General features: G+C 43.3%; 1 protein-coding gene across 15 annotated transcripts in view; it reads right to left on the bottom strand.

Annotated features, from left to right (window-relative positions):
• Window positions 1–25,543, bottom strand: part of rbfox3b (RNA binding fox-1 homolog 3b) — a 653,838-nt gene that overhangs the window by 350,085 nt on the left and 278,210 nt on the right. For all 15 annotated transcript variants that reach the window (XM_078951931.1, XM_078951941.1, XM_078951943.1 and 12 more), the window contains one exon: window positions 22,863–22,952. In XM_078951931.1, the coding sequence (XP_078808057.1) occupies window positions 22,863–22,952 (90 nt within the window). The remainder of the gene's footprint in view (window positions 1–22,862; window positions 22,953–25,543) is intronic.

Below are 25,543 nucleotides of genomic sequence, written 5' to 3'. Positions count from 1 at the left end.
TTCTCTCCTCGTCTCCTCCGCTCAGGCCACGAAGTCCCAAGACATTCTGGCGCGAAGCTCTGGTTTCCACGCCACATATACTCACCTCAGGTCCACGCTGTTTTCCTGAACTCTGGGATTGTGAATCCATTAAACTCTTTCACTTGATCTCCTAGCCTGAGTTTACTTCCGGGTTCCAGCATCTGGGTCTGCCTTGTCATCGTCACTATGACATTTAAATCTGTAATCACAGAGCAAACAGGAGAGAATCTGGAGGACGCAGACGTCCCTCGCTTCATCACAGTTCACCTTTTACCATCTTTCACAAATTTTCTTTGGAGCAGGCTTCTTTTTTCAAACATTTTTTAACGGTGAAAAATCCTTTTTCAGTAAATTAAACTCCATTCTCATTTTCTTTTCTTCAACACAACAATCCTTTTACTTTGAAATGTTATTTACTTCCTGTGACAGTGGCCCATTTGGTTAACAACATTATTATTGTTACATTTTACTGCGATAAACATTACACTCTACTATAATTTCTCCATTTTTTCGGAACAGGTCAAAAAATGACCAAAGATTCCAACAATTGTTTCAGGCCAACATCCGACCGTCGGATGCAGGACGGATGCAGCGGAGAACCGACTTCAACCCAACAAAACAGCCAGGAGTTCAGAGAAAGGTCAAAACCTGCAGAAAGACTTCTAGAAGGGCCATAGCAACCCCACAGATTATTATGGGATGTCCCTAAAATTCCAAAGCCTGGACAGACATTGAAGCATGAGCCCCTTAGCCCTCCACGTTTGTGTTCACTGCTTGGTTTTCATATTTTCTCCATTTATGAGTGACTGTATCCATATGTGTTTGTTCTTATTTGGGTTTCAGACGTATCTCAGTGTTGGAGAAATATTTCCTCCGAATCCAGCGGAAGACGAGGCGATCCATCTGTTCCGTGTGAAAAATGAAATGCTGAATAAATTAAAATGAATGATCTGGTTAACAAACTGTCCTCAGCAGAGCCAGCAGGAAGTGCAGAAGCTGCCAAGTCACCAGCTTTACCAGGACAACATTTGGCAGATAATTTCACTCTCGCATTAATTCAACATCCACGACATTTAAGTTACAGTCAAACCCGCACCATCTAAATTAAGACAACACTCCTGTCATGTCACTAAATATGAGAATAAATATGACTGCGGCTGGACGTCAGACGCTGCAAACGGAGACCTTTGGAGTTTTTAGGGTATTGAGTCATCAGGCCGCCGGCGCCGCCTCACGTGGTTCCGAAATCTCTTCCAAATAGCCTTGGTTACTTTGACAGTTTCGGTGGCCGATTGTAAATGGCTTAAAGCCCACCGCAAGCAAAGCATTATGCAAAACTCACGCAATTAATCACGGAGAGGGCGGTTCATATTTTTATGGTTATTAATGGCCTTTGCCTCGCTGTGGGGTCATCTCTCCTCCGTGAAATATTTACATCGTAAACAGCAAGACTTATGGGGGGGTTGCAGGTGGGGGGCGCGGCTTTAAAATGAAGCTTCAGGCCAGTTCAGCCTCTGGAGCCAAAAGTGGAGGCACCAGATCGCCGTCTAAAGGCCGTCTCACACAAGCCCATAGCTACATTTTGCGTCAGACGTGAACCATGTTGACAGATGTATCACCAAAAACCACGTTAAAACCACAGAAGAAGTAGGAATCAACCACGCTTAGAACACGTAAACCAAGGTAACATGAACCGTGTGTGATTATTGTGCCGTTTATATGCATTTATTAGTGATTTGTGCATCGATTGTGTAATTTGAAGATGATACGTGCGACGTAAAATACGCACGAACTACGTCATTCTCATCCGGTCAAAAGGTTTAAACCGAATTCACGTAAAGACCCGTCGGTCGAAACCCTTGATGGACATGGACGAACGACGAAACACCTATGAGTGGCGTATCTCGCGCCTGAACAGTGACGTGCAGTCAGGAGAGGCCATTATGGGAAGAAAAGAGAAAAAATAAATTCAATTTTTATATTTAATCAGTAATTTGTGCTTTGCAGTCATTTTCCATTTAAATTTACCATTTTTGGGAGTTTTTTCTTTTCAAAATCGCTGAATTTCCGCATTTGCCGTTCAGATACTAAGAAGTGACGTGCGATGAGGCACCAGCCCGTTGAGCCTCACCTTGGATTGCGCAATACCTAAGCAGTCAGACGGTACTGCTGTCTCTCTGTAAGTCGGTTCAATCACTTGTACTATATGAGCTGAGTTTACATAATTTAGCAGATGTATATGATGTACAGTGTTTGTTTTTATAAATAACTGTATGTGAGGGACGTGTTTCTTGTGCTGAGCGCTAAACGCCGGCGAAAAAGCCGCTGGGTGAGGCCAGCAGTTCTCGTGCCTCATGTTAGGGGGCGCCGGTGAGCCCTGAGATTATGACGCTAAAAAACAATAGAAGAAGTGACAGCAAGCGGCAAGTCATTTTCTTCAGAAGGAGCGGCGTATGGACTTTATTTACAAGTAAAGGTAAGACGATAATAAGGTTTGTGCTTTTTGCTATGGTGCAGTTTGTATATGAAAAAACATGTTGAATTGTATTTTAAACAAAACGTTAACTGTTGTCAATCAAATGGTGAATAAGTTACTCAGTTATTTATACTCATGGTTCATATGTTTGTAAATCTGACTGATGACGTCAGTGCCTCACCAGCCATTAACCTCACCGCTCGTCACTGCGCCTGAATCACAAAAGACTGGGGGAACATGGCAAAAATGTGTGACACAGCCTTTAACCAGGAGATCAGCACGGTTCCTGCCCGATTTCTCCTTCTCATCGCTGCTGTTGTCCTCCTGGAGCTCCTCACAGGCAAAGACCTGGAGAACCTTCTCCAAAGTCTCCTCCAACCCCCATTTGGTCCAGTTCTTCTGTCGGTTTGATCTCCAGACCAACCAGCTGCACTTCTGCTCAGGTTACCATGGCGACGCCAAACTTTTCACCTTTCCATTTTATTCATAAATTCAAGGTCTTTCTTTTCTAATTTACTCTTTGAAAACATTACATTGGAGATGCACAACAATGGATACCCTTGAAGGAAAAAAAAAATTAAGATGCTGAAAGAAAACCTTAAGGCTTCAGTCAGGTCAAGTAAAAAAAATAACTTAAAAAAAGAAAATCAGCTTTTTAGCCTAATTTTCCTGTCATACTCCTGATACCATAACGGCTTTAGTTCCTGCTGACCTCCAGACTATCCACTCCAAAGCTACATGTGATCTTTCCACCTCAGGCACTCATGACGCGACTCATAAGAATACTCAGATCCCAAATAACATCAGATTAACGGTGGAAGTGTCGGGGAAGCAGCTAAAATGGTGTTAAAATGTGATAACCATAAAAAAAGGTTGCATAAACCCATCAGATGCATCCTCTAAAAGACTGCTTTCATTTTCTGCGTGTTAGCACGTCTGCATCCAACAGAAAACGTTTAGCTTAGATGTGAAGCTTCTTCTCTCCGTTCCTTTTTCCTTTTTCTATTCTGTCTCTTTGTGAATGCGGCGGCGGCCAAACAGCAGCCGGTTGCAGAGAAGGGAGATTGTCCTTGGAGAAGATCGCCGAGAGACAGATAGAGCAAGGATGCCTCCACCCCCCGTTGTTTGTCCGGGATGCCAAGCTAACGCTCAACATGCCAGGCCCCATGCGGACGCCCAGGCCGGCCGGAAAAGACAGAGCTCTTGGAAGACTCGGCGCCGGTCGCAGCCAACTCCCTTTTCTTGCCAAACAGAGCAACTGTGGGCAGCGTCTGCTAGTGCATCTCTCTCTTCTACCCCTCGGCACACGGCGGGCCTCAGGAGAAAGGATGCAACCATCAGGGGACCGCCGGTCCATCCGGGCTGAGATAGAGGACAGAGCTCATGTGGCGGCGAGTGGGAGGGTTTGGAGCCGCTAGCAGCCTAATATTTTGGTTGAATTCCTCTCTGTTTATGTCGGCTTTGCTGTAAACTAACCCCCACGAGGAGGTTGACGTCCATCTCTGGACGGGAATGTGCAGCTCTGAAGTCCAGAATGCTGCAGGTCTGCCTGTCAAAGCAGGGGTGTTGGTCCAACGCTCCAGGACGGAGGAGACGCAGGTTCCACCGCATGGGACAGGTCAATGCTGTGACCTTTAGCCTTCTTCATGATGATGATGTCAGCAGCTCATGTGACCTACGCTGTGAGGCGCATTTCACACGTTAGAACAAATTTATCTAAAATCTAAAATTTAGCAATTTTAGATGTAAATAGGAGCGACTGAACTCGGGTTTTTTGTCCCTTCATCTCTCCTCTACACTGTTTTTATTAAAAGTTGTTTTTCTTTTAAATCTGCAGTTCAATAATTACTATAAATTTGCCAAGTAATAAAAAAAAAAGGCAAAAATGATCTTTTAAAGCTAACCCTTTCTCAAGGGGTTACTGGTTACCGTAGCAACACAGAGTGAAGGACTTTGCTAAACACGTTTGCTCTGCTAGCTCTGACATACTCCTTCAGTACCACTTTCTGTGTTACTTAATGCTGTGAAAACTGTTCAGACATGAACATTTGTGGAAAAAGTGAGAGAAGTTGTGGTGAAATTTCACGAAGTATCTTGAACGAACTACGTTAAAACCACAGAAGAAGCACGAATAAACCACGCAAAGAACACGTAAACCAACGTAGACCATGAACCGCGCGTGATCATTGTGCTGTTTATATGCAGCATTTTTTATTAAGCTCATGAATCAAGAGCAGATGAAAAATGCAGTTTGGGGGGCCTTTTCAGAGCGCTAAGCAATGGAGAAGGAAAGGGGGGCGGGGATGCCAGTGCCAACTGTCCCGCCCAGATCTCAGAGGTGAATCCCTAGATGATCGCAGTGGGACTTAAATATGTTACCCTGACCATAAAAAGTGTTTTTTGTCTTCATCAAGTCTTACAATTAAGCTGTTCATAAGCTAACAAATAAAAGTTAAATCAAAAAATGTGTTTTTTATGAAAAAAAAAGTTTTTTTCCTTTTCCGGTCCAACAATAAAAGTACACAAACAAAAATAATATAAATAAAGCTTAGCCTTAAATACGACAAGGGTTTATACAAATATAGACCTCATGTGTCTTATTGTAACAGTAAAAAAGATGCGTTCTTAGCTAAAATTTGAAATAAAAGGAGTAAAGTATAAACTATTTCTTTGCTAAACTTTAGAAAACAATAAAATTGGTGAGAAAAAAAAGTCTGTGGACTGCTCTGAATCATAGATTCATACATATTGTTAAAATGGAGTCAAAGTGTAGAACAGGACAGCTGTGGTAGTCTTCCCACTGCGATACATCCGCCTGCAGCCTCCGCTCTTTGAGCGATAATCCGACCGCATAATGATTCCTTTTCAAACAGAGTATTATCTGCCATTGATCGATAAACTAAGGTGATTTATAGGCCCGGCTATAGGAGGCCTACGTTGCTGAAATAAAGCAGGTCAACGGGAAAAAAACAATTTAGCACAATTCCATCAATTTGTTGGAGGAACTTGAGGCGACAGGTTGAGGTGAAGAGCAGCAGACAGGACTGAGCTTTAGCCACAGGCTGCCACTGTTACCACATTTTACATCACCGCCCCCCCTGCATGCTATTAATGCAATCCAACACTGGAAGTTTGTGGAGTTCAACCGGTCGACTGGAAAGTCCTGATACTGCAGTAATGTGGGATCACTCAGCGGCTGTTGATGAAACCCTCACATCATCAAGTTCCCAGAGTTAGAGGACCGGAATTAACATGAGGGACGCGGCGCCGGTTTTCCTCGCCGCACCTAAACACGTACTAACCAGGTGTGTATGAATGCGGCAAGAATGAAGTGCCCCCTCCCCGCCGTCATCAGCGCCGTTCAACCAAATGCTGCCACTCTCATTTGGGGCATTTGTTTGCCTGTGCGAAAAATAATGGCTGCAGGAGCAGGTGGAATATTGCTTCGGAGGCGAACCCATATGGATCCGGCGAGCCGCCTGCCAAGTCCAAACTCCACTTTTACAGGCACATCTGGAGCCGAATCTCCATATTAATTGCAAGTTGATGTGTTTACACACAACAAGGATTAATCCCTGAAAGAAGTTGCTTGACCCGGGTCATACCACCTGCAGGGGGGTGGGGGGGTTTATGAGTGGGGGAACCGAGCCAAATTCAGATATCACACATGTCTGAAGGCTAAGGAGGAGCCGGACCGTCGGTGGTGCGATGGCGTCCGCTTTGTTTAACCCACCTGCATTCTCACTGTTTGCTCTGGAGGTTTGGTCGCAGCAGGCAGAGGGTCCGGGGGGGGGTTTAAGGGACTTTAGCTGAGCAGAGCCTCAAACATGCCAGGGATGGCAGAACAAACACGTGTGCTCACCTCTTCTGTCCTGTAATCAGCCGCTTTTGTCACTTTAAAGATCCAAACAGCAGCTGGCTCCACCAGGAAGAGGAAGATCAACTTCAGTGAGACGTTTGCCGCCAAATTACGCACAACAAGAACGGTAAAACGGGACAGTCAGAGGATGAAATACAAAAGTATTTATTATCCTCCAACAAAGAAGGATTTTCGCATCGTTTGCTTTGCTAAAACGAGATGAAACTTCAATAATCTGATAAAAAAAGCAGCATGAAAGTGAGATGAAGCGCAGCAAACATCTGAGTGGAGATTCAGTGTCATTTAAAATGCAAAAAGCCTGGAAAAAGGGAGGAAACGTTTGGCCTTTTGGTGCGCTTTAATGATCCAATCAGTTATTCCGTTAAGGTTTTCAAACAAACCACTGGTTGTGAAACCCAAACTCAACTCGCAGCTTCGCCAGTGGAATATAATTCTATCTGCGGCGGCGCCTCGTTCTTCTCTTTGCACGTTCAAACATAAAGAACCCCGAGAGTGCTCCACGCGTTGTTGATTTAATGAGGCTCAAAATGGAAAGACCCAGCAAAGCGTTTATTATTACGGCCCGAGACGGCGGAACCGGAGCTTCAGCCAGACATCGTTTGTTGGAAACAACGGCTGGCATCACAATGTAAAGGAAGTTTCTACTCTGCTCTGAATGTTAGGAGATGAAACGTGTTTACAGCCACTTCTGGTCTCTACGTTAAGGAAAAGGCCGCGTCACACGTGTGTTTGGTTTTGAGACGCTAGAACTTTTGGGTCGGTTGAGAATGGAATATTTTATGCAGTTTATATGCTACTATTCTGTAAATCTGATACACTTGTGCATGATTGATTTTTATTTTGTGCTAAAATTTGATCTTTTAATGACGTTTTGACGGCCTTGGACCTTCACTCTCTGACCTCGAGGCTCTAATTATATTTTTGAGGACATTTGCTGTGTTGGAGATACCTCACCATGTAGTTCTGTCCAAATCTACAATTCCAAAGCCTTAGAAATTTCCCAGAAGTCTTAGCGAACAGCCAGTGTGCTCTCTAAATTGGCGAATATAGACCACTCTCAACAATTTTAGTCAAAACTAGAATTTAGATGTCTTTTTTTTAAACAACCATCAACGTGTTCATCTTCAGAGGACAGCAGATTCAGAAAGGATCGTCACAAAACGCTTGCATCAATTCGATTTACACTTTGTGGAGTCGATGACGTCATATCCACTGTCCGAACGGCGCTCCATAGGATTGCGGCATTGTGACCTTTGACCTTCACTCTCTGCGCTAAGGCTTGTTGGTCTTCGGCCTCACCCTGAGGACCAGCGGCTGTGTGGGTGTTGGTGAAGATCATTCAGCCAAATCAACGGTGGTTTGTTTGGTTTTCCGTCCAAACGTCTTGTTTGCTGTTCTCCGTCACGCAGCAGTTCCACGGCTCGCTTTAAAGAGCCTTCCAGTTCTGATGGGAGCATCAGGCGACACCTGAGCCCTCCTCCTCCTCCTCCTCCTCCTCCTCCTCCTCTGATAGGCCCGTGTCTCTTCGGGTTTGCTGTAGCGCGACCTCCTAATGAGAGATTTACTGTATGGAGATAATTACAGAGGAAGGCGACATCTTGCGCAGGTCTAATGAGTGCGATAAGAGCACTTCAGTGGATTTTCAAGCGGCGCCCTCCTCCTGGCGACCTGTCACCCCCGCGGGGTTCGAGTGGCTGCAGACAATTGGTAATAAAAACTCGGAGGCCGAGGCCTCAACGCGCCGCGGGGACATCGGCTCACGGATGACAAACGGAAGCAGGAAGGACACAAACAAAGCGCTGCGCTCCCAGATATCTGCCATTTTCTAAATCAGCCACCTGGGCGAGCGAGGAGAAGACGAGCGAACAGAATCTGAATGGCGTGCTCTTGTTTATTGCTTTAGAGGGTTTGCTGGCGAGGAGGCAGCCATCGTGTGATGATGAGAGCGGCCCCTCTGGAGACGGGAGCTCACACTGGTAGAGGAGCTAATACAGACTTTCATTAGGATGCACACTCCAACACACTGTCATAGTATTTACAGTCTCACACTGGGGAAACAAATAAACTGTGTGATTAACAAGTTTTCCCGATGCCTGGTGCTTCTCTGCGCGCGCATTGGAGTGCCACCTCGCAGACTTAATGATTCTTAATGGTTTCTTAATGACTTCTTAATGACTTCATCAGGAAGATCCTGCAACAGCACATTCTGACAAGCGGGAGCCTCCCCTTGAGACCCGGGATCACGCCACAGCAGCCAGCCCTCCTCGCCGATTCTGCTCCGACAACACACGCGCTTCAAATCTGCTTATCTGAGGCTGCATCTTTGACTGGGGGGGGGGTGACACCAGCTTTTGATCCGCGCTTAACTGTGGGGACGTGTGACGTGATGGGATGTGAAATCGGCCGAGCTGATGTGCGGAGACGCGCTAAAAGGCGAATGGGGATGTCCACCCAGTCCGTGGGCGAGCGCCGCCGCATCACACTGATCCCAGAACATCGGACTGACACCTCGCGTTGTGTAACCAGAATTAAATGGCGCCGTGCGAGGCAGTCCAGGAAACCCGTTTGGTGGCGGTGGAGCGGCGCGGCGGCAAACTGCACACCAAGCTTTTAACCACAGGCAATTTTCTGGGTCACCTCAGTGTCTCCCTCAGCTCAGGAATACTACTTATTCCACCAAATTATAATCAAGCTTCCAAATTAAAGGCTCGCCGCTCTATTTATCCAAACTAAGGAGCATTGAAAGATTTTTTTTTTCCCTTTCAATTGCTTTGACGGAAGCAAAGTCAATCATTTGGAATATCAGCGTCCAGAACAAAAAAAGCTGCAGATTCACGAAGCCGATGCACAATATTTTAAAGCCAACTACCCGGAAAGCAACACTGGGCTCTCAGAAACACACACAAACACTCACCACAACTGCTTAACAAATTGTATTAGCAAAGAAGCGTGACTGCATGGCAAATTACACCTGTTCTGATGGATGTCCTCTTTACGGGTTGTGGAGGCAGGCTGAGGGGCCGTGGAGAGAGGACGCGCCTTCAGCCAAACACTCAGAAAATGATGCATAGCCGGCCATGTGTCGCCTCCTGGCAGAGGCGGGTGGGGGGGTGGGGGGGTTTCGTCCAGATACTGATGGCCAAAACACAGACGCGCGCTCCACTTAATCCATGGCAGTGGTGAGAAACCGCGGCTCAGATGTCACTTTTCGATGTGAACGCTTAACGCAGACGAGCAGCTTTAACCCGAGAGCAGACGTTGGTGATGTTCCCACTGACTGTGTAGAGTTGAAAATGCACTTAAACCTCATGAACGCGTGATTAATGCGACCACAGCGATGCATGTTCCAGCCAATGAACACTCCTGTTATCGTTCTCGTTATGGTGTCCGCTACAGGAGGCCCTTTCTTCTTCACTGGATTTCACATCAGGCTCCAGCAACGGCGAGGAAAACTCTTCTGAAGTCAAACAACCAGGCGGAGCGACCAGAAACCGCCGCCGCCGTGAAGCTGACGGGTCTGTGGCCGCCCAGATGCTGATGAAGCTGCACCTGCAACCTGCTGACCACACCCACGTCGCCATGTTGGAGCCAGGCCTCGTCCATAAGTAGTTTCCATGGCAACCACTCTCACCAATCTGGAGGGAGCTAGTTGAACGTCCACATGACTTGAAAGCGGGCCACACGAAATCTGTCAAACGTTGGAGGGGGGGCCAGCAGGCTTTATGATTTGGATAAATTGGACTACGGAAAAAATATCATGAAAAAATGGAGGATTTTCAAGTAGATGTAAAAAAAAAAAAAAATCAGATCCAGAATGGTTCTTCTGACCAATAGAATGACTGACAGCTGTTCATTTCTCATCAGGAGTACTTCCTGTTTGGAACGCCAGTGGGAGGAGTCATTCTAGGTCCCAGACACAGTCAATGGCTGAAATGGGCGTCTTGAATGATGTCAGAGATTTTATTTGGGATGGTGGAGTTCAAAGAGGTCAAAGGTCAAGCTGCAGGAGCTTTTTTTTGAATGTTGGTGTGAAATTTACTTAGATTCACGGATTTATACAGAAAGATTTATACATAAAGATCAATTAATAACATTTCAGCGCTTACATAACTTAGTAAAAACTAAAAGTTATAGAGAGAAAACTTGATGGATTTGATGAGACAAGCTTTCAAGCCAGAACTAGACTTTTGTAGGTTGTGAATCTGTGCTGTTGCCATGACAACATTTTCCGATACGCGGGGTCACGATTGAAGCAAAAAAAATTAAACTTTTGGTGTGTATTTCAACAAAATATGATTAAAAAATGACTTTTTTTTTGTTTAATGGGGTGGAAAGGAATGCCGCTGGGATTTACTCCTTGTTTTAATTTTGCAAAGGGATTACTCTTTTCTTTATCAACCCTTTGTGTGCGCATTCCATTTCCAAATTTATTTCCACTTCACCTGGAGGAAAACAAAATGTTGCATTGTGGGAAGGAATGCATAATAACAGCAGGTCATATTGCGAGCGAGCCGCATCTCTCTCCTTGAAGAAAGTGATTACTGAAACACAGAGCTGACAATCAGCGGCGAGATAATCCCATTTCTCTCACGGAGCTCAGATTGTGTTATGCCACGTTGCATCGCACATATGCTATCAAAGAGCGGATTTCCACACGGAAACTCTGAGGAAAAGAAGTGAAATGAAGGAGGGAACATAAAGCCACGGCGTTGGCATGAAGGCGCGTCACTTTGTCAAACTTCTGAGAGAGCCGGACGGTCTGGAAGGGAGGTGGAAAGCGAGCGCAGCAAAGGCGTCGCCTCCTCCAGGAGGAACAGATGGCTCAGCCTAAATGTGGAGATTTGCTTCATATCTGCATGCCATGTTGTGGCGCAGTACATGTGGGCTTCATCTCTTCTCCTCTTCTTCAAATGTTATCTTCCAGGAGAACACGCCGTGTTTAAGCTAATGAGGAGTGGGCGTTGCTTTGTTTCCTTCCCCTCTCCTCCACCAACACATGCTCCTGCTCTCCATTCTCCCTCAAACCCACGCTTGGAGCGGGAACCTATATGCCACACAATTATGCAACACAATTGGGGGTTGCTGCCTGCAGAATGGGTGGCTGTCCAAAAGATAAAGCTGACTTAACAGTTCCCAGCAGCCACTGCAGAGAAAGCTGGAAGGCTGCGATGTTGACGGAGCTGTAGAGGATGTCAGGCCACTGCAGGGGAGTTTCCGGAGAGAACGCTAACCACGCTGAAGACGAGTTCTGCTAGTTTCTCTGGAGGGAGGACGGTTTGGCTCGTAGACGGGCTGGTTTGAAGAATCAATAAGATTTCAGGATGAGATCTTCGTAAGACCGAGGCCTGTGGTCCAAACGCCTGGTCTTTTCATGACGATGATGCAGTTTCTCACCAAAATCAAAAGCCTGTGCCGTTTTTCTAGGACATAGTTTCTGCAGAACAGCTGGAGTGCATTTAAAATTTCCCTGAATTGTGGGCGGGACTTTTGCCATCTGATCCCACCACCCATAACTGAGAGTTCTCCGTTTACACTGTCTCCCGCTAGCTTACAAGTTCAGATCCAGATTCCAGCTCAGATGGATCTGTTTGTCTGCAGGTGGGTGGATCAGAAAGGGGCGGAGCAGGGAGGTTGTGGCCCCGCCCAGCATCTTCTCTACGTCACAAATACGATCTTTTCCTGAACTGAATTTTTTCCTCTGATTCACAAAGATTTGAATAAAAAATACTCAGAAATGCATAAAAGCTTAATTTCCTTCATATCATCAGAAAAATGCCACAAAAACACAATTTTCTCCAAACTTTCATCGTTAAACGTTTGAGACTAAAATCAAAGGGTTTTGTCGGACTCAAAGCTAAAGTTGTGATTCTTCATTTGATTTTCTTTATTTTTTAGCTCCATGACTCAATCATGGCGTTGGGGGTTTGGAAGGATTGTTCTCTACGAAGCAGCAGCAGAGGCTGAAAGCAGACAAGCAGATAAAGAGAGACCAAATGTGCCGAGAATATCAAACCTCTGCAGCTGATCCTGCAAGGATCAATGTTGCACAAAATGTGCATCAGAACTGGCAGCAGTGGTTAGGACTGACTTGTAGGGATACATGTGCAATGTCTCTGTCGTTATTGAAGCAGGTTTTAACTCTCAAGACAGAATTATCAGTCTTCTAGATTAATATTCGACTGAAATGAACCCCAATAAGTATTCAAAGCTGGCAGTTTCTGCACAAACACGCAGCGTTTGAATATCCTGAAATATCTGCCGTGGGGTCGGAAACGTCCTGAAACTTTGCAGCCTGGAAATGAAAGGAGCAGCTGCAAAAACAAGCGTTCAGACCCAGACAGGAAGATCAAACGAGCTGCACAATGCCCGTCAAAAAAGCCTGATTCAAACTGACCGTGAACACGTCCAACCTGTCCAGACAGGCCCTCCACTTCAAAGCCTTTGACAAGCCACAGGTTAGTGAACGTGAACGATATCTGATTGCATCATGTCCGAGCGTCAAATACCAAAACAGCAATCATTTATTTTGTGACAAGCGAACCTTTTCCAACGTCTAGGTTTGACGGAGCAATTAAGGGATGATGCTTCTTTAATTTGGCTTCATCTCCTCCAATATGTCAGACGTCTCTGTAAAGTTCGCCGTCATCCCGTGCGCTGGAAACCCGACGAGGACGGCGTCATCTGCAAAGACCGCAGTTCTCTTCCGTCTGAGGCCATCCTCAGAGGAGGAATGGAGGTTTTGGAACATCCGAAAAGGCTTCAGTTTACACAAAAGGATCCACGTTTACAAATCTGCTGGAACCACAAATCCACGAATTAATCTAGTAGATATGAACGTTAAACTGCGGGTTCTCGTGAAGCCGAAAACTGGAGAACAAAGGGGGAACATCGGCAGCAGTGAAAAGGTCCAGACAAGCTCCTGCAGCTCCAAGCAACCACACCAGAAAGAAAGGAGGAGTTCAGAGGAGCCCTGCAGTTTCTTTCTGATGATAAATTAAATCATTTTCAATCCAATAAAGACAAACAGCTTAACCTCCATCTAATTCTTCTTCTTCTACCGACTCCAAAACTGTTATAAATCTTTATAAAAGAGAACACTGAGGAGCCCACTAACTATAATTTCACAAGGCATGAAAATAAGAAGCATAAATGACACGAAGTGCAACAGCTCAATGTGCCTCGCTGGCGTGCAGGCGTGCATTCGCCGCCGCCAGCCTCAACGTGTAGTTCGTCAAATGAAAATTAATGACAAAAGTCAAACATTTTCAAAGAAAACCTTTGTGTTCTACTGAAAGGATTACATTAAATTGACAACAAGAGCTTGCAAAGAGTTGAACGTAAGCAAAAGCTTAAAAAAATGTCAACGTTTGGTAACGCCGTTCAGGTTGCCTTCATGTCACGGGAAAGCTTAGCGTGATCAAAGTTCGGGCATGATCTGCAGCTAAACGCTTCTCAGACGGAGGATGAACCTGCCAGGCTTTTTCCTTCTTCAGCCCACCATTACCAAAGATCACTGCATGTTAATGCAGCTAATAATTCAGTCTAATGGTGTTTAATGAGGCGGCTCTGAGGAGACGGCGGCTAAAGCGGAAAACATCCACACATCCATTTTTCACACCAAATCTTCCAATACTGAAACATTTCCAGTCAACAGGTCAACTTCTTCAATAGGAAATGGTTTGTAGTGTTCCCAAAATCGGTGTTTTTGCAAAGTTCCTGCAATAAAGTTCCCTTCGTTGTTTAGATATTCGGCTAGGAAAGTTTGCAATCTTTCAGAATTTGGCAGCTTTAAAAACTTAAACGTCAAAACAGCTCAACTCCAACACATTGTTTGGTCTTTTATCAAAATAAGGTTTGTTTTTATCTGTTTTTGTGTCTCTTTAACCATTTTTTACCCACTTTGAGGCGTTAGAACCCATGACTCCATGTTTAAACAGCATTCAGTACTTTTAATTGTGTATAGAACGTTTGACGTTTACATTTGTTTCGAGTGTTGCTTGGCTAACGCAGCATTTAGCCGTTATTTTAGCGGCACATTCCTGCATTTAACCGCTGAACCAAAGGAGCGCATTCCGAGCGAGTTCCGCTCTTTTGGAAGACGTTGGTTTCTGCAGCGAGGACGTCACATGTGAAGGAAACTGCTGAAATTAGATCAACCTCTCTGTGTTTGTGGGCATCGCCATTGGATGCTCTGTCCTTGGTCCTGAAGGATGAAGCTTCAGGTTACGCAAAAACCAGAGACGCTCTTTCTGTTTCCGGACACACGTCTTCTCCCGATCTCTCTCCAGCGTGAGGATGCTGGAGTCGCTCAGGCCCAACCTGAACGGTAACATCAGAACATGAAGAGGAAAGCTCGCCGCTGTAGCGCCAGCATCCACACACAGGATGTTTGGAACAATTTAATCAAGCCCAGGAGTGCTGGAGCTTTCAGTGAGGTAGATTTGGCCAAGTGAGGATAATACCACTGACATTAACTGAAGAAAACCAATAACTGCAGTTTCATTCTGTTTCCAGGAGCTTTTAAAAGGTTGCCAGCACCACAAAGCTCCCACTTGATCAGCGTGCCTCCGAAGATGTCTGCAGCAGACAATCAAACTCCCTGTCCTGAAAGAACACAAAAGCAGTCGGCTGTGGAGGATAAAGTCAAACTTGGAAGGGCCTGCAGCTGCACCTGTGACCAGGTAAACTTTCCCCTCGCTGGTTAATGGGAGCTGTGCAGTTGTTTACTGAAGACTCCCCGCAGAGGAGACTACCTGACCCATGTCTACGTGCCGTGAGCGGTACAAATGGCAAACATCTCTCGGAGTCATTATTTATGCAGGAATGCCCTTGGGAGTCTTTGCACTTGTTTACACAGTCACGGCACAGTCCATTCATGACGGCTCCGAGTAAATGAGCCGCTTGCTACCAATTTGTCCTGGACGACGGAGCTTTGGGGCGCCGCTTCCCACACTTACTTTGAGGCGTTTGTGTGTAGGAGTGTGGAGGTTAAAGCGGCGCTGTTGGGAACCGACCTGGAACTACGGACACAGAACTCCCAAGGGTGTTAGGAAACACAGTGTCACATCTGGAAATAAATGAGAGCGCCCCTTTGTCAGAGGAAAAGCCACACGGGTTGTTTGTTCACCCGAGGACGAGGACGGTGGTCAAAGTTAGCGAGCGCCGCCTTTCACATAAAACCAAACCAAGACAGCACTTTTATGGAGGTGGAAGTGAAAGGCAAAGAAAAGAAAAGGGAGCATGGAGCTGTCGTTCCTGTGAGGAAACCCTATAAACACCAGACAAAACTCCAAGAAAGTTAAGCTCATAAAACCTACTTTCCTAAGAGGTCACTTCTCCTTAACCCACCGAGTATGACTACTTCAGAGATTAATGAGCACATGGATAATAGAATTTAATTTTTAATAATCATTATGAGGACTTTCAGTAAAGAATTCGGACCAGAAATTAATTTCAGGAGATTACAAAGTGAATTAGGCTGAAAAATGGCCACTGTTGAAACGTGCGATTCTCCTAAAGGAGCCAGAATGTTGTAATATTTTAAGTAGTCGTTCTGCAGACTTTCTGTAAAGTTTGCTTTAACTCTTCCACCATGAACGCTTCAGTTTGCTGTTAAGTGAAACGAACTGGAGCCGAGTCAGCACAAACAAGCACGAGTCACTGCTTGGACCAGCAACATGTGAGAACCATTTTTAGAAAAACCTGGAAGAGCGGGACTTCTGGATCCAGTTCTCAAGAGTCCTGCTCCACTAGCAGGTCGCTCCCTGAAGTCTGCATGGGTATTCAGTCCCATTTTTACGGTGGCCCTGAAGTGCAAAGCATTCAACAAATCACTCGATACAAAAACATTTTTAAGATCACAACAACAATTAAAAAAAAAAAAAAAAAATTAAAAAGCAGCATTACATTTTAGAAAACAAAACAAAATTTCAGAAACCAAAACTTGAAAAACAAAAATGACAAAAAAAAAACATTTCAGAAAACAAAATTAATTTCCAGGAAAAAAAGAAATATTAAAAAATGAAAACATTTCAGAAAAAAAAAATTCCAGAAAAAAATGAAATATTAAAAATTAAAAAACATTTCAGAAAGGAAAAAAAATTCCAGAAAAAAATGAAATATTAAAAAATGAAAAACATTTCAGAAAAAAAAAATGAAATATTAAAAAATGAAAAACATTTCAGAACACAGAATGAATTTCCAGAAAACAAAACGAAATCTTCAAAAATGAAAAACATTTCCAAACCGGAAGAAGCAGGTACTATGGGACAACGCTGATTGGATGATGATTTTTGTCAATCATTTGAACTGAAAAGTATTTTAAATGAAGCAATGACGGATTTTATCGTCCAAACAACAATGTACTATAATAATCCACGTATTTCCCATTTATATATCAAATAAAAAATGCAGCAAACTGTTAGTGAACTTTAAAATTATTTTTTTAACATTTCGCCTGACACACGGTCACCCGGAAGTAGTTTGTGAGCACTTTTACTTTGAACGCTGTGCGCTAATGTCTACGGCTGCGAGGTTCACGCTGTCAATCATCTTCAGGTAAGAATCAATTCTGTGATCTTTTCTTTTGTCAGTCACATGTCTCTAAGGATGTTAATTTTAGGATGTTAAAGTGCTGCTTTGAAAAGATAATTTCTTTTTATCTTGCGCATGCGCAAAAAGAACCCGATGGAGACGAACCGTCTTCACATGATAGCCGTTCCCGTTTTCGGTGACAACATGAGAGAAAAAGCTCCGAGCCAGCCTGATTCTGTGATTTCTACAGTAATTACAGTAATTATATGGCATCAGTGTTGCTAAAAATCGACTTTAAGACTGAAATCAGTAAACAAGTTATTATGGGAAATAATATTAAAGTGCATTGTATATTTTTGAACCATGCATATACATATACACATATACTGAAACTTAAAAATGAACTTTAAAAGTTTATAAAATACTTAATTGAATTAACATGTGATATTTCTGCAGGTGAAGTTTCTCAAAGCGAAGTTCCAGAAAGGTTTGTCCACATTGCTGCTCAGCATTACATCCAGAGGAAGATGCACAGGTAAGGAACGCCAGTTCCTGCTCGTACATGCTTGCAGCTTCCTCTGCCCTGGACTCCAGCTCCATTGAAATCCCTGACAGAAATAAATTAATAAATTAAAAATCCCTGACAGAAAAACATCAGCTGCCGTTCATCTTTCATTCAGGAAAAAGTTGAGTTCATCAAAATGAGGAGAAAATGGGTTAAACCAGAAATTCATTAGGGAGGGGTCAAAACACCAAACTCAGAATAAAATACATTATTTCAGTCTTATAAAAAATACATTCTAAAACACTTTGGTATTCCTCCTCTGCCTGAAAGACTAAAATGTTTTTTAAAGATTTCTTTTACACTACAGACTTTGCCACCGCCTCTGTGCCGGTTCCAAGCCTGGTTTGAGAAGGTTGCGTCAGGAAGGGCATCCGGCGTAAAACATTGCCAAATTTACCATGCGACTTGTTCGCTGTGGCGACCCCTGATGGGAGAAGCCGAAAGTTGAAGAAGAGTTACACACCTGGACGTGTCTGATGATGTGCACATCCAGTCATTTACTGTCATGTTTCTGTGCACTGACACACTCTAAAGTCACAGATCTTAATAGTGTGAATAAGAAGCATTCATAAATGTTATTCTGAGACACAAACTGCTGCAGTTTACCTGACAGCTTTGCTGATTTATGCGGCTGGTACACCTGTCTGAGAATCCTGCCCACGTGACCCCCCCTCTCCAGCTGATGAGGTAACCTGTCATTAACGTATGACTGAAGGATCTTGGATCTGTCTGTAAACACCCACCTAGAAATCACGTTTAACGCTACATTTATTAGATCAAACAAATGTGCCTCCATACCTTATCTGTGGATGGCGGGACTGCATTTCCTGATGTGCGCCGTCTTTAACACCCGTTTCTTCGCAGCTGCTGCTTCAGACAGAATCCTCCCACAGACATTTTGAAACATTTGTAAACCTGGCTGGTGTTGATATTTCTGCGTGCGTTCTGTCATCATATCCGCTAAATATTCAAAGATTAACGTTTATGTTAACGTTTTATCGTCCTTCCCTTTCATTGTTTACCTGCAGAACGGACGTCATCCACACAAACTACTTCCGGGTGACCGTTCTGCTTCAGACGAAATATTCAAAAAATAATTTAAACCTTCATTATCTGTTTGCTGCATTTTTGATTTAATATTTAAATGGGAAATACGGGAATTATCATGGTACATTGTTGTTTGGACGATAAAATCCGTCATCGCTTCATTTAAAATACTTTTCAGTTCAAATGATTGACAAACATCATCATCCAATCAGCGTTGTCCCATAGTACCTGCTTCTTCCGGTTTGGAAATGTTTTTCATTTTTGAAGATTTCGTTTTGTTTTCTGGAAATTCATTCTGTGTTCTGAAATGTTTTTCATTTTTTAATATTTCATTTTTTTTCTGAAATGTTTTTCATTTTTTAATATTTCATTTTGTTTTTCTGAAATGTTTTCATTTTTTTTATTTCATTTTGTTTTCTGGAAATTAATTTTTTTTCTGAAATGTTTTCATTTTGTAATATTTCTTTTTTTTTGTGGAAATTAATTTTGTTTTCTGAAATCTTTTTTTCTTTTTTTTCTTTTTTATGTTTTGGTTTCTGAAATTTTTTTTTGTTTTCTAAAATGTAATATGCTTTTTAAATTGTTGCTGTGATCTTAAAAATGTTTTTGTATCGAGTGATTTGTTGAATGGTTTGCACTTCAGGGCCACCGTACATTTTTCCATCACAGCACAGCTATAAGAAGACAAACTTACACTAAAGTTTGTGACATGAGAGATAAGGTGGCAAACAATACAACTTGCTGGGTTGCAGGTCCAATTCCTGACCAGGTCAGGCCATTGCGTCTAAAGTCTTAGTCACATGCAGACTTTTGGAGACGAGCTGCACCCTAAGGGGAGCACAGGGGTGTCCTGCAGTTCCCTTGAGGTTCGTTCAAGTAACGTCGTGAAAATGGAACGTACCGTTGCCGTGCGTGTATCATACAGCGTCCTTATGGACCACGCATGAATGCAGCAAACCCGTCACTGAGCAGGCTATGACCTTCATGTCATGACTTCATATTCACCACCTTTTGCCCATCTTCCACCCGCAGACAACCCGTATCCACCCATGGGGGCAGCTGGGACTCGGACATGAATCGGGTGTTTTCTGGCTGTTGTAGCCCAGCCCAGATGGTTGGAGAGCCCGCAGAGTCGAGGTTCCTGGAGAGGAAGTGTCCACTGAGACCACATGAAGGAGGACGTGTTGTTTGTTTTTATCGTGTTCAGCTCAATGTCTTTTATTTATTTGGGCCCAAACAGAAGCGGCTCAGAGCGTCGTCATCCATTCATGCACTTTGATCAGCGCACAGGTTTCCATGCAAACGGAGCAGACACTTCCTCTGACCTCAAAGACGGATTCCTCTTCAAACACTTCAGCTAAAATCCTCACTAGTGGCAAAACGACTCGTTGTGCGTTTCCAGCAGAAAGGTGTCAGAAAGCTGGAAACATGTTTTTCCTCCCAGATGCAGTTTAGATGCTAAATAATACATCTACCTGAAAGTTAAAAAGAACTCAAGAAAAATGTTGTTTTCCAAACAACCGATTCAAGTCGAAAGAAAACTAAAGAAATTAAAAAAAACTCTTTAGTTCTGACCAATGTTCAGAGAAGTTTGTCTTTTTCTTGTCTTGTAAGTGTGTTTGTGTTGTCATTGTGTAGAACGTGTGCCGTTGATAATGTGTCTGTCTTGAAATCCCACGCGCTGCATTTCTGAATTTCATGAGTGTCAGAGTTCGGATGAACAAAGCCTCTTAAAAAACGAAACATGCAACGCTAAATTGTCAGTTTTCGATCCTCAGAATCACAAATGAGGAAAAAAGTGTGTGAATGTTGATGCTACGAGCTCTCAGCAACAGGGAGGGACGGGGCGGCGGGGTTGTTCCGCGCTGACCGTCCCGCCCGATAACTTCCTGCCGCTGTGCAGAAACTATGTCCTAGAAACCGACACAGGTTTTTAGAATTTGTCTAAAAACAGCATCATCATAATAAATAGATCAGACGATGATCGGAGCGGGACTCTAAACCTTGTTTGGACTGTTTGAGGTATCCTATAAGGTTAAGAGCGGTTCTTTTTAAATATGACTAATCTTTTCCTATTTATACATCATGTCTTTTCTTGAGCAACGTCACAATCTAATACTTCCTGCTTTGCTATTTCTGATTAAAAAGAGAAAATGACAGAGTTGATCATGTCCCAAGAATAAAACACACCACTTTTTTGGAGCTTAAGAATGAAAGATGAAAAAGTGTTTTCTCCTTTCCAGTTTTCTTTAAGGTTGCAGTTTTATGCTTATTCATTCAAAAAATGAAAACTTTGTAGCTGAATGTGAAATGAGTTGAACTACTGAAGTTAAAATGAGGTTTAAAAAAAAGCAGAAACAATCTTTAATTATAAAAAAACCAACATACGTAACACATAAATGGGAAAATCTAGTCTAATAGTTAAAGTGACATAAACTGTAACGTGTCTAGTTTATAACCCAGCGATGCTACAAAGGCTGAGTTAAACTAGTAGTACTAAATGTGTCCTAAGGTGTAAAACATAAAAAACTATTTTTAAGATTATTTCTCGTTTTGTTAAAGATAAAATGTTAAAGGAGTTGCTAGATGAACTTAAAAAAAGACATTAATTTGCAGGTAATAGGAAGATGCTGTTTGAAAAAAGCTAAATAAAAGAAGACACTTTAAATTATCCAGGCAGAATGTAAAAAAGTGGAGTAAAATGTGAGTTTAAATATGAAATACGCCGTATGAAAACTGTGTGTTAAATGTGGAAAGATCATGTTAAAAATGTCTGTGGAGTCCAGCAGAACCCGGGTTTTATGCAAGAACCTTAAAAAACTAAACATACACGATGAAACGTTCCCACATGTATGAATGCATCAATATGAAAAATGAAAAATCTAAGTCAACACTAACAAATAGGAACTTCTGAATGAACTTAAACGCCGATTTAACGCATACAGCATCTTTTTAATGTACACACTGCAGACAGATTGCACTGATAAGCTCATGAGATTTCAACGTATGCAATTAATCCTGTGTCGCCTCGCTTCCAGACACTGCAATTAAACCAAAAAGTGACAATAACCAAGTAAACAACATTATGGAACCAAGGCGGATTACTGCAGATCTTTAGCGTCGTCCTTAAACTTTTCTCTTTAATTCAAAGCTGCCATCATCTGGCAGCTTTTGGCATTTTCTGTTTTTGTTTGCTTGAATGGACCTACCTCACAGACTGCAGGCAGCATTTGAGGCTGTATTTGTGTGCATTTGATATATGGTTTAAAAGAGCCTGAAAACCCGATAGAAGAGAATTCAATTAGGCGGCAAAGTACTGAAGGCAAATGACTTCCCCTATAGTTTTCAGGTTTTCATCGAGCGACGCAGGAATGTGGTTAACAAAGAAGCAGGGAGAAAGAAAGAAAGAAAAAAGATGAGATAATTTAACAAGCCTCCTCCTAAACCACCCGGAAACCTCCCGAGCTTAATTGGTAGAAGGCAACATTATCCCCGGCAACGCAGCGCCTGTCTGCTGGCCGGGATGCGGCGGGTACCTGCCGGATCCACTCCCTGCACAACACAGCGCCCACTGAGCCATTTAATCCTCTCAGGCCCTCCTCCTCTGGAGCACCGCGTTCAATCCCGTTGTGACCGGGGAAAATCTCCTGTCCTCCATTTATGTCAGGGTACGTGCCTTAAATAAGACCCATCAGGAGGTGCTGGGTGTTGTGCAGAACGCCATGGAGGAATGAAGGAAACAAGGGGGGGGGTGGAGAGGAAGTCAAAGACAGACCATTCTTTGGTCGCTCTCAAATTTGTGGCCACTTTCCATCCGTCCGGCGAGCGGGCCGAATCTGGAAGATGGGCGCTTCCTGTCGAGTCGTCCTACCTTCAGAAGGTTTTGTTTGAAGTCTTTCAGGAGGAAAACGCCAAACTGGATCCGACTTCTCATTTTAAGGTCGTCCTTGAAAAGAGCAGTACATGACGTGCTTCCCAAACGTCATCGTTTTGCAGAGTTCGTTTGGAAGTCTGAGTCGCTCAGGACGAAGAGAAGACTGTTTCGAGTCATTACACTAAATGCCAAAAGAAGATAAATGATCATTTCTTGGTTGTCCACTGGTTTGCAACTGGAGTCAATATAGCATTCAGGAACCGGCTGAGACGTCTTTTCATTAAAAGATGAGCAAAAGAAGAAGAGCTAACAGAGACATCTGGCTGAGGAACCCTGCTTTGTTCTATACGTGGCTGCTTCTGCACAAAGGACTGGCTTTCCTCTGATGCCGGGCAGACGCAAGCACAAACAGTAAAGGTTTGGTTCTCTCCTGTGTTTGCTAGCGTGACAACACATCGGTCCATACCTGTCTGAGAGGCTGAAGGAGCTGCAGGTGATGCTCTGCAACGGCAGCAGGTGGCGTCTAGGAGGAGTGCAGCCAAACAGCAGCCGCCTTCTGCAGGAACAAGAACCATGTTTTATTGATGGTGGCGTGAAAACGCACGACTCTTTGGCACACACAGATCATTCAGAATGAATGAATACTCACTAAAATGCAATTTTTTCCTTGTCCCTCACCCTCCCAGAATGTCCAAAATAAAGTAAAAGGTTAAAATCAAATTTAAAACGTGCGTCTTTTCTTACTGTGGGACCATTTGTCTTAATAAAGAAAATACTTCAAATATTAATAATTATTAATGGAATGTGTGTCCCACAAGATGTATGCCACCCTGTTAGCATAACGTTTATAGCATGGTAGAAGAAGAATAAAACCGATGATTTGCTGGATTTGACGTCATCAAACAGTTTTCCAAAAGAATGATCCAAAGGCATCTGGTCTCTTCTATTTGTCATATTTTTACGACATAGTCAGTCTAGGCTGAATGTTCCCTCCCTACCTGTCTAACCTAGCAGATGGATTTTCCACACATGACCGAATGACTTGACACGTGTCCAGAATGAGTCAGACGTGGTGAAGAGAACCCAGTAGTTTTCCAAAATAAAACTTCCTTCAGAAACAGATAATAAATCCAACAGAAATCATTTTCAAGCGTTTGACAGGTTCTCCTTGCTCTCATTGGGAGGGCTGTGGTCTTCTAACATGCTCACTCATGATTGGACAGATCAGTTGCCATAGAAAAGTGGACTCAGACCAACAATCACTGGGTGACGTGACTCTGACTCGGTCCAGTTCTCAGATACAGTCCATGAAACCACTGCTCCATAGCACATTCCTAAACATGAGCTTATTATCATTATTGGTTATTTAGATAGTTGCTGTATTTTGAAAAGTTAAAATGTATTTGTTTTAAACTTTTCAACTTTAAAGTGAAAAACCCCCCAGCTCTTTTTGTTTATTTCTGTTACCCCAAATAAACATTTGACCTAATAAAACCATTCACACTGGTTTCATTTAAACAACGTTGCAGTCGTTTCATTAAATTCTCTGGAAATTGCGTCAAGTCGAGAGAAGAAAGAAGCAAATTCTCCGGGTTCATGCAATCCTTTCTGGATGTGTCAGGCTGCCATGGAGCCACGAAACGTTTGAAAGGAACGGCTGCCTTCAGGGCTTTCTGGCAGAACAGTTCCTGGCAAAAAGGTTGGAGGTATCAGGAGAGACTGATATTAACACAAAAAACGCCTGCAGTGACCAGCCTGTTGCGTCGGGATGGATGGATGCTTCCTATCCCTGCTTGTTGGAGCGATTAGATGCGACCGCTTTGATTAGCTGCTAATGATCAACTCAGACTACTGAGAAATGACCAATTTCTTCAGATGTCAAATGAATTTGCTAAAGTTTATTTGTGTTTTTTACAACCACTATAAACCTTCTTGGCGTGTAAACTGAGCGATAATGAAGAGATTCCACTTTCATGTTAAAGTCTAAAAGCGGATTTTCTGACAAACGGCTCCTTCAGCCACCATGAGAGCAGTGGGAGGTTCCTCTGATCATCTCTGGTGCAGAAAAGTGACCTGCTGAGCACAATGCTTTCCAGGAAGACTCATCTAAGAAAGGATGTGTATTTGTCTTAAGTGAAGATGAAATGTGTGATGATTAGATGTCTGTTCGGGGAAAAAAAACTGACGTTAGAATAAAACACTTCCTGTTTGACACCATTTAACCGAAGAAATGAAGCTTTTATTGTGTAAGAATGACTAAATCCAGTGTTCCCTCCCTATGCTTCGGTTCACTTTTCGCCGTCTCACCAGTATTTTTTGGTTTTCAAAGCCCGTCGTCCTCTGACTCCACTGTCAATCTCCTCTGTTGCCTGTCAGCTATCCAGGTATCCATGGATCTTTCATCGCGATCAGATCTTTGTTTTTATTCTATAATCATGGACTTATTTTTCTACAGACATTTGAATTTATAACAAGAGAGAGAGAAGTGTGAAAATGTTCATGTCTGTGAGAGAAAAGTGGAGTTTTACAGCCGTAAAGCATCTAGAATTACTGTAAAACAAAAGGAGGAATACTTGGCAGATTCCGTCTATCGTGGGTTGATTTTTAAAACGTAACTTTCTGCAGAGCGACATACCGGGAAATCTGTCTCAATTGATAATTAGATCGCTGCCTCTAGTGGCCATTCTTAGAAAAACATTCTTCTGTTTGATGCAGAAAATAAGATTTTCATGGATTTGGATAGAATTTAAAGACCCACGCCAATAAAAATCGTGTTTTTGTTTCTTCTTTATGACACAGCTACTGCCGTGGGCGGGACAAAGTCTGGCGTTTTCTGCTCCAAGCCAAAATTCTCTATTTACAGACAAATGGATCCATGTAGTTTTCATTTCCCTCGTCTGCGATGCCGTCTGGATCAAAGCTGTGCAGCTGGATAGATCCGGCGTTTCCTAGCTACGCTAATGTTAGCCTAAGCTTACGCTAGGAGACTAGCTAGGCTAACTTTCAGTCCTGTTCTAATGAAGGCCTGGCGCTCTGCAGAAACTATGTCTTAAAAATGACAGAAGCTTTTATGATTTTAGCTGAAAACAGCATGATCATCATTAAAAGACCACTGAAAACGGCGGCTGTGTCCCCGGGGTGCCGGCT

This window comes from Oryzias latipes, chromosome 8 (assembly GCF_053564925.1).
Source record: "Oryzias latipes strain Hd-rR chromosome 8, Olatipes_Hd-rR_3.1".
In the NCBI taxonomy this organism is placed as follows: domain Eukaryota; kingdom Metazoa; phylum Chordata; class Actinopteri; order Beloniformes; family Adrianichthyidae; genus Oryzias; species Oryzias latipes.
This window is presented reverse-complemented; position numbering and strand designations above follow the sequence as displayed.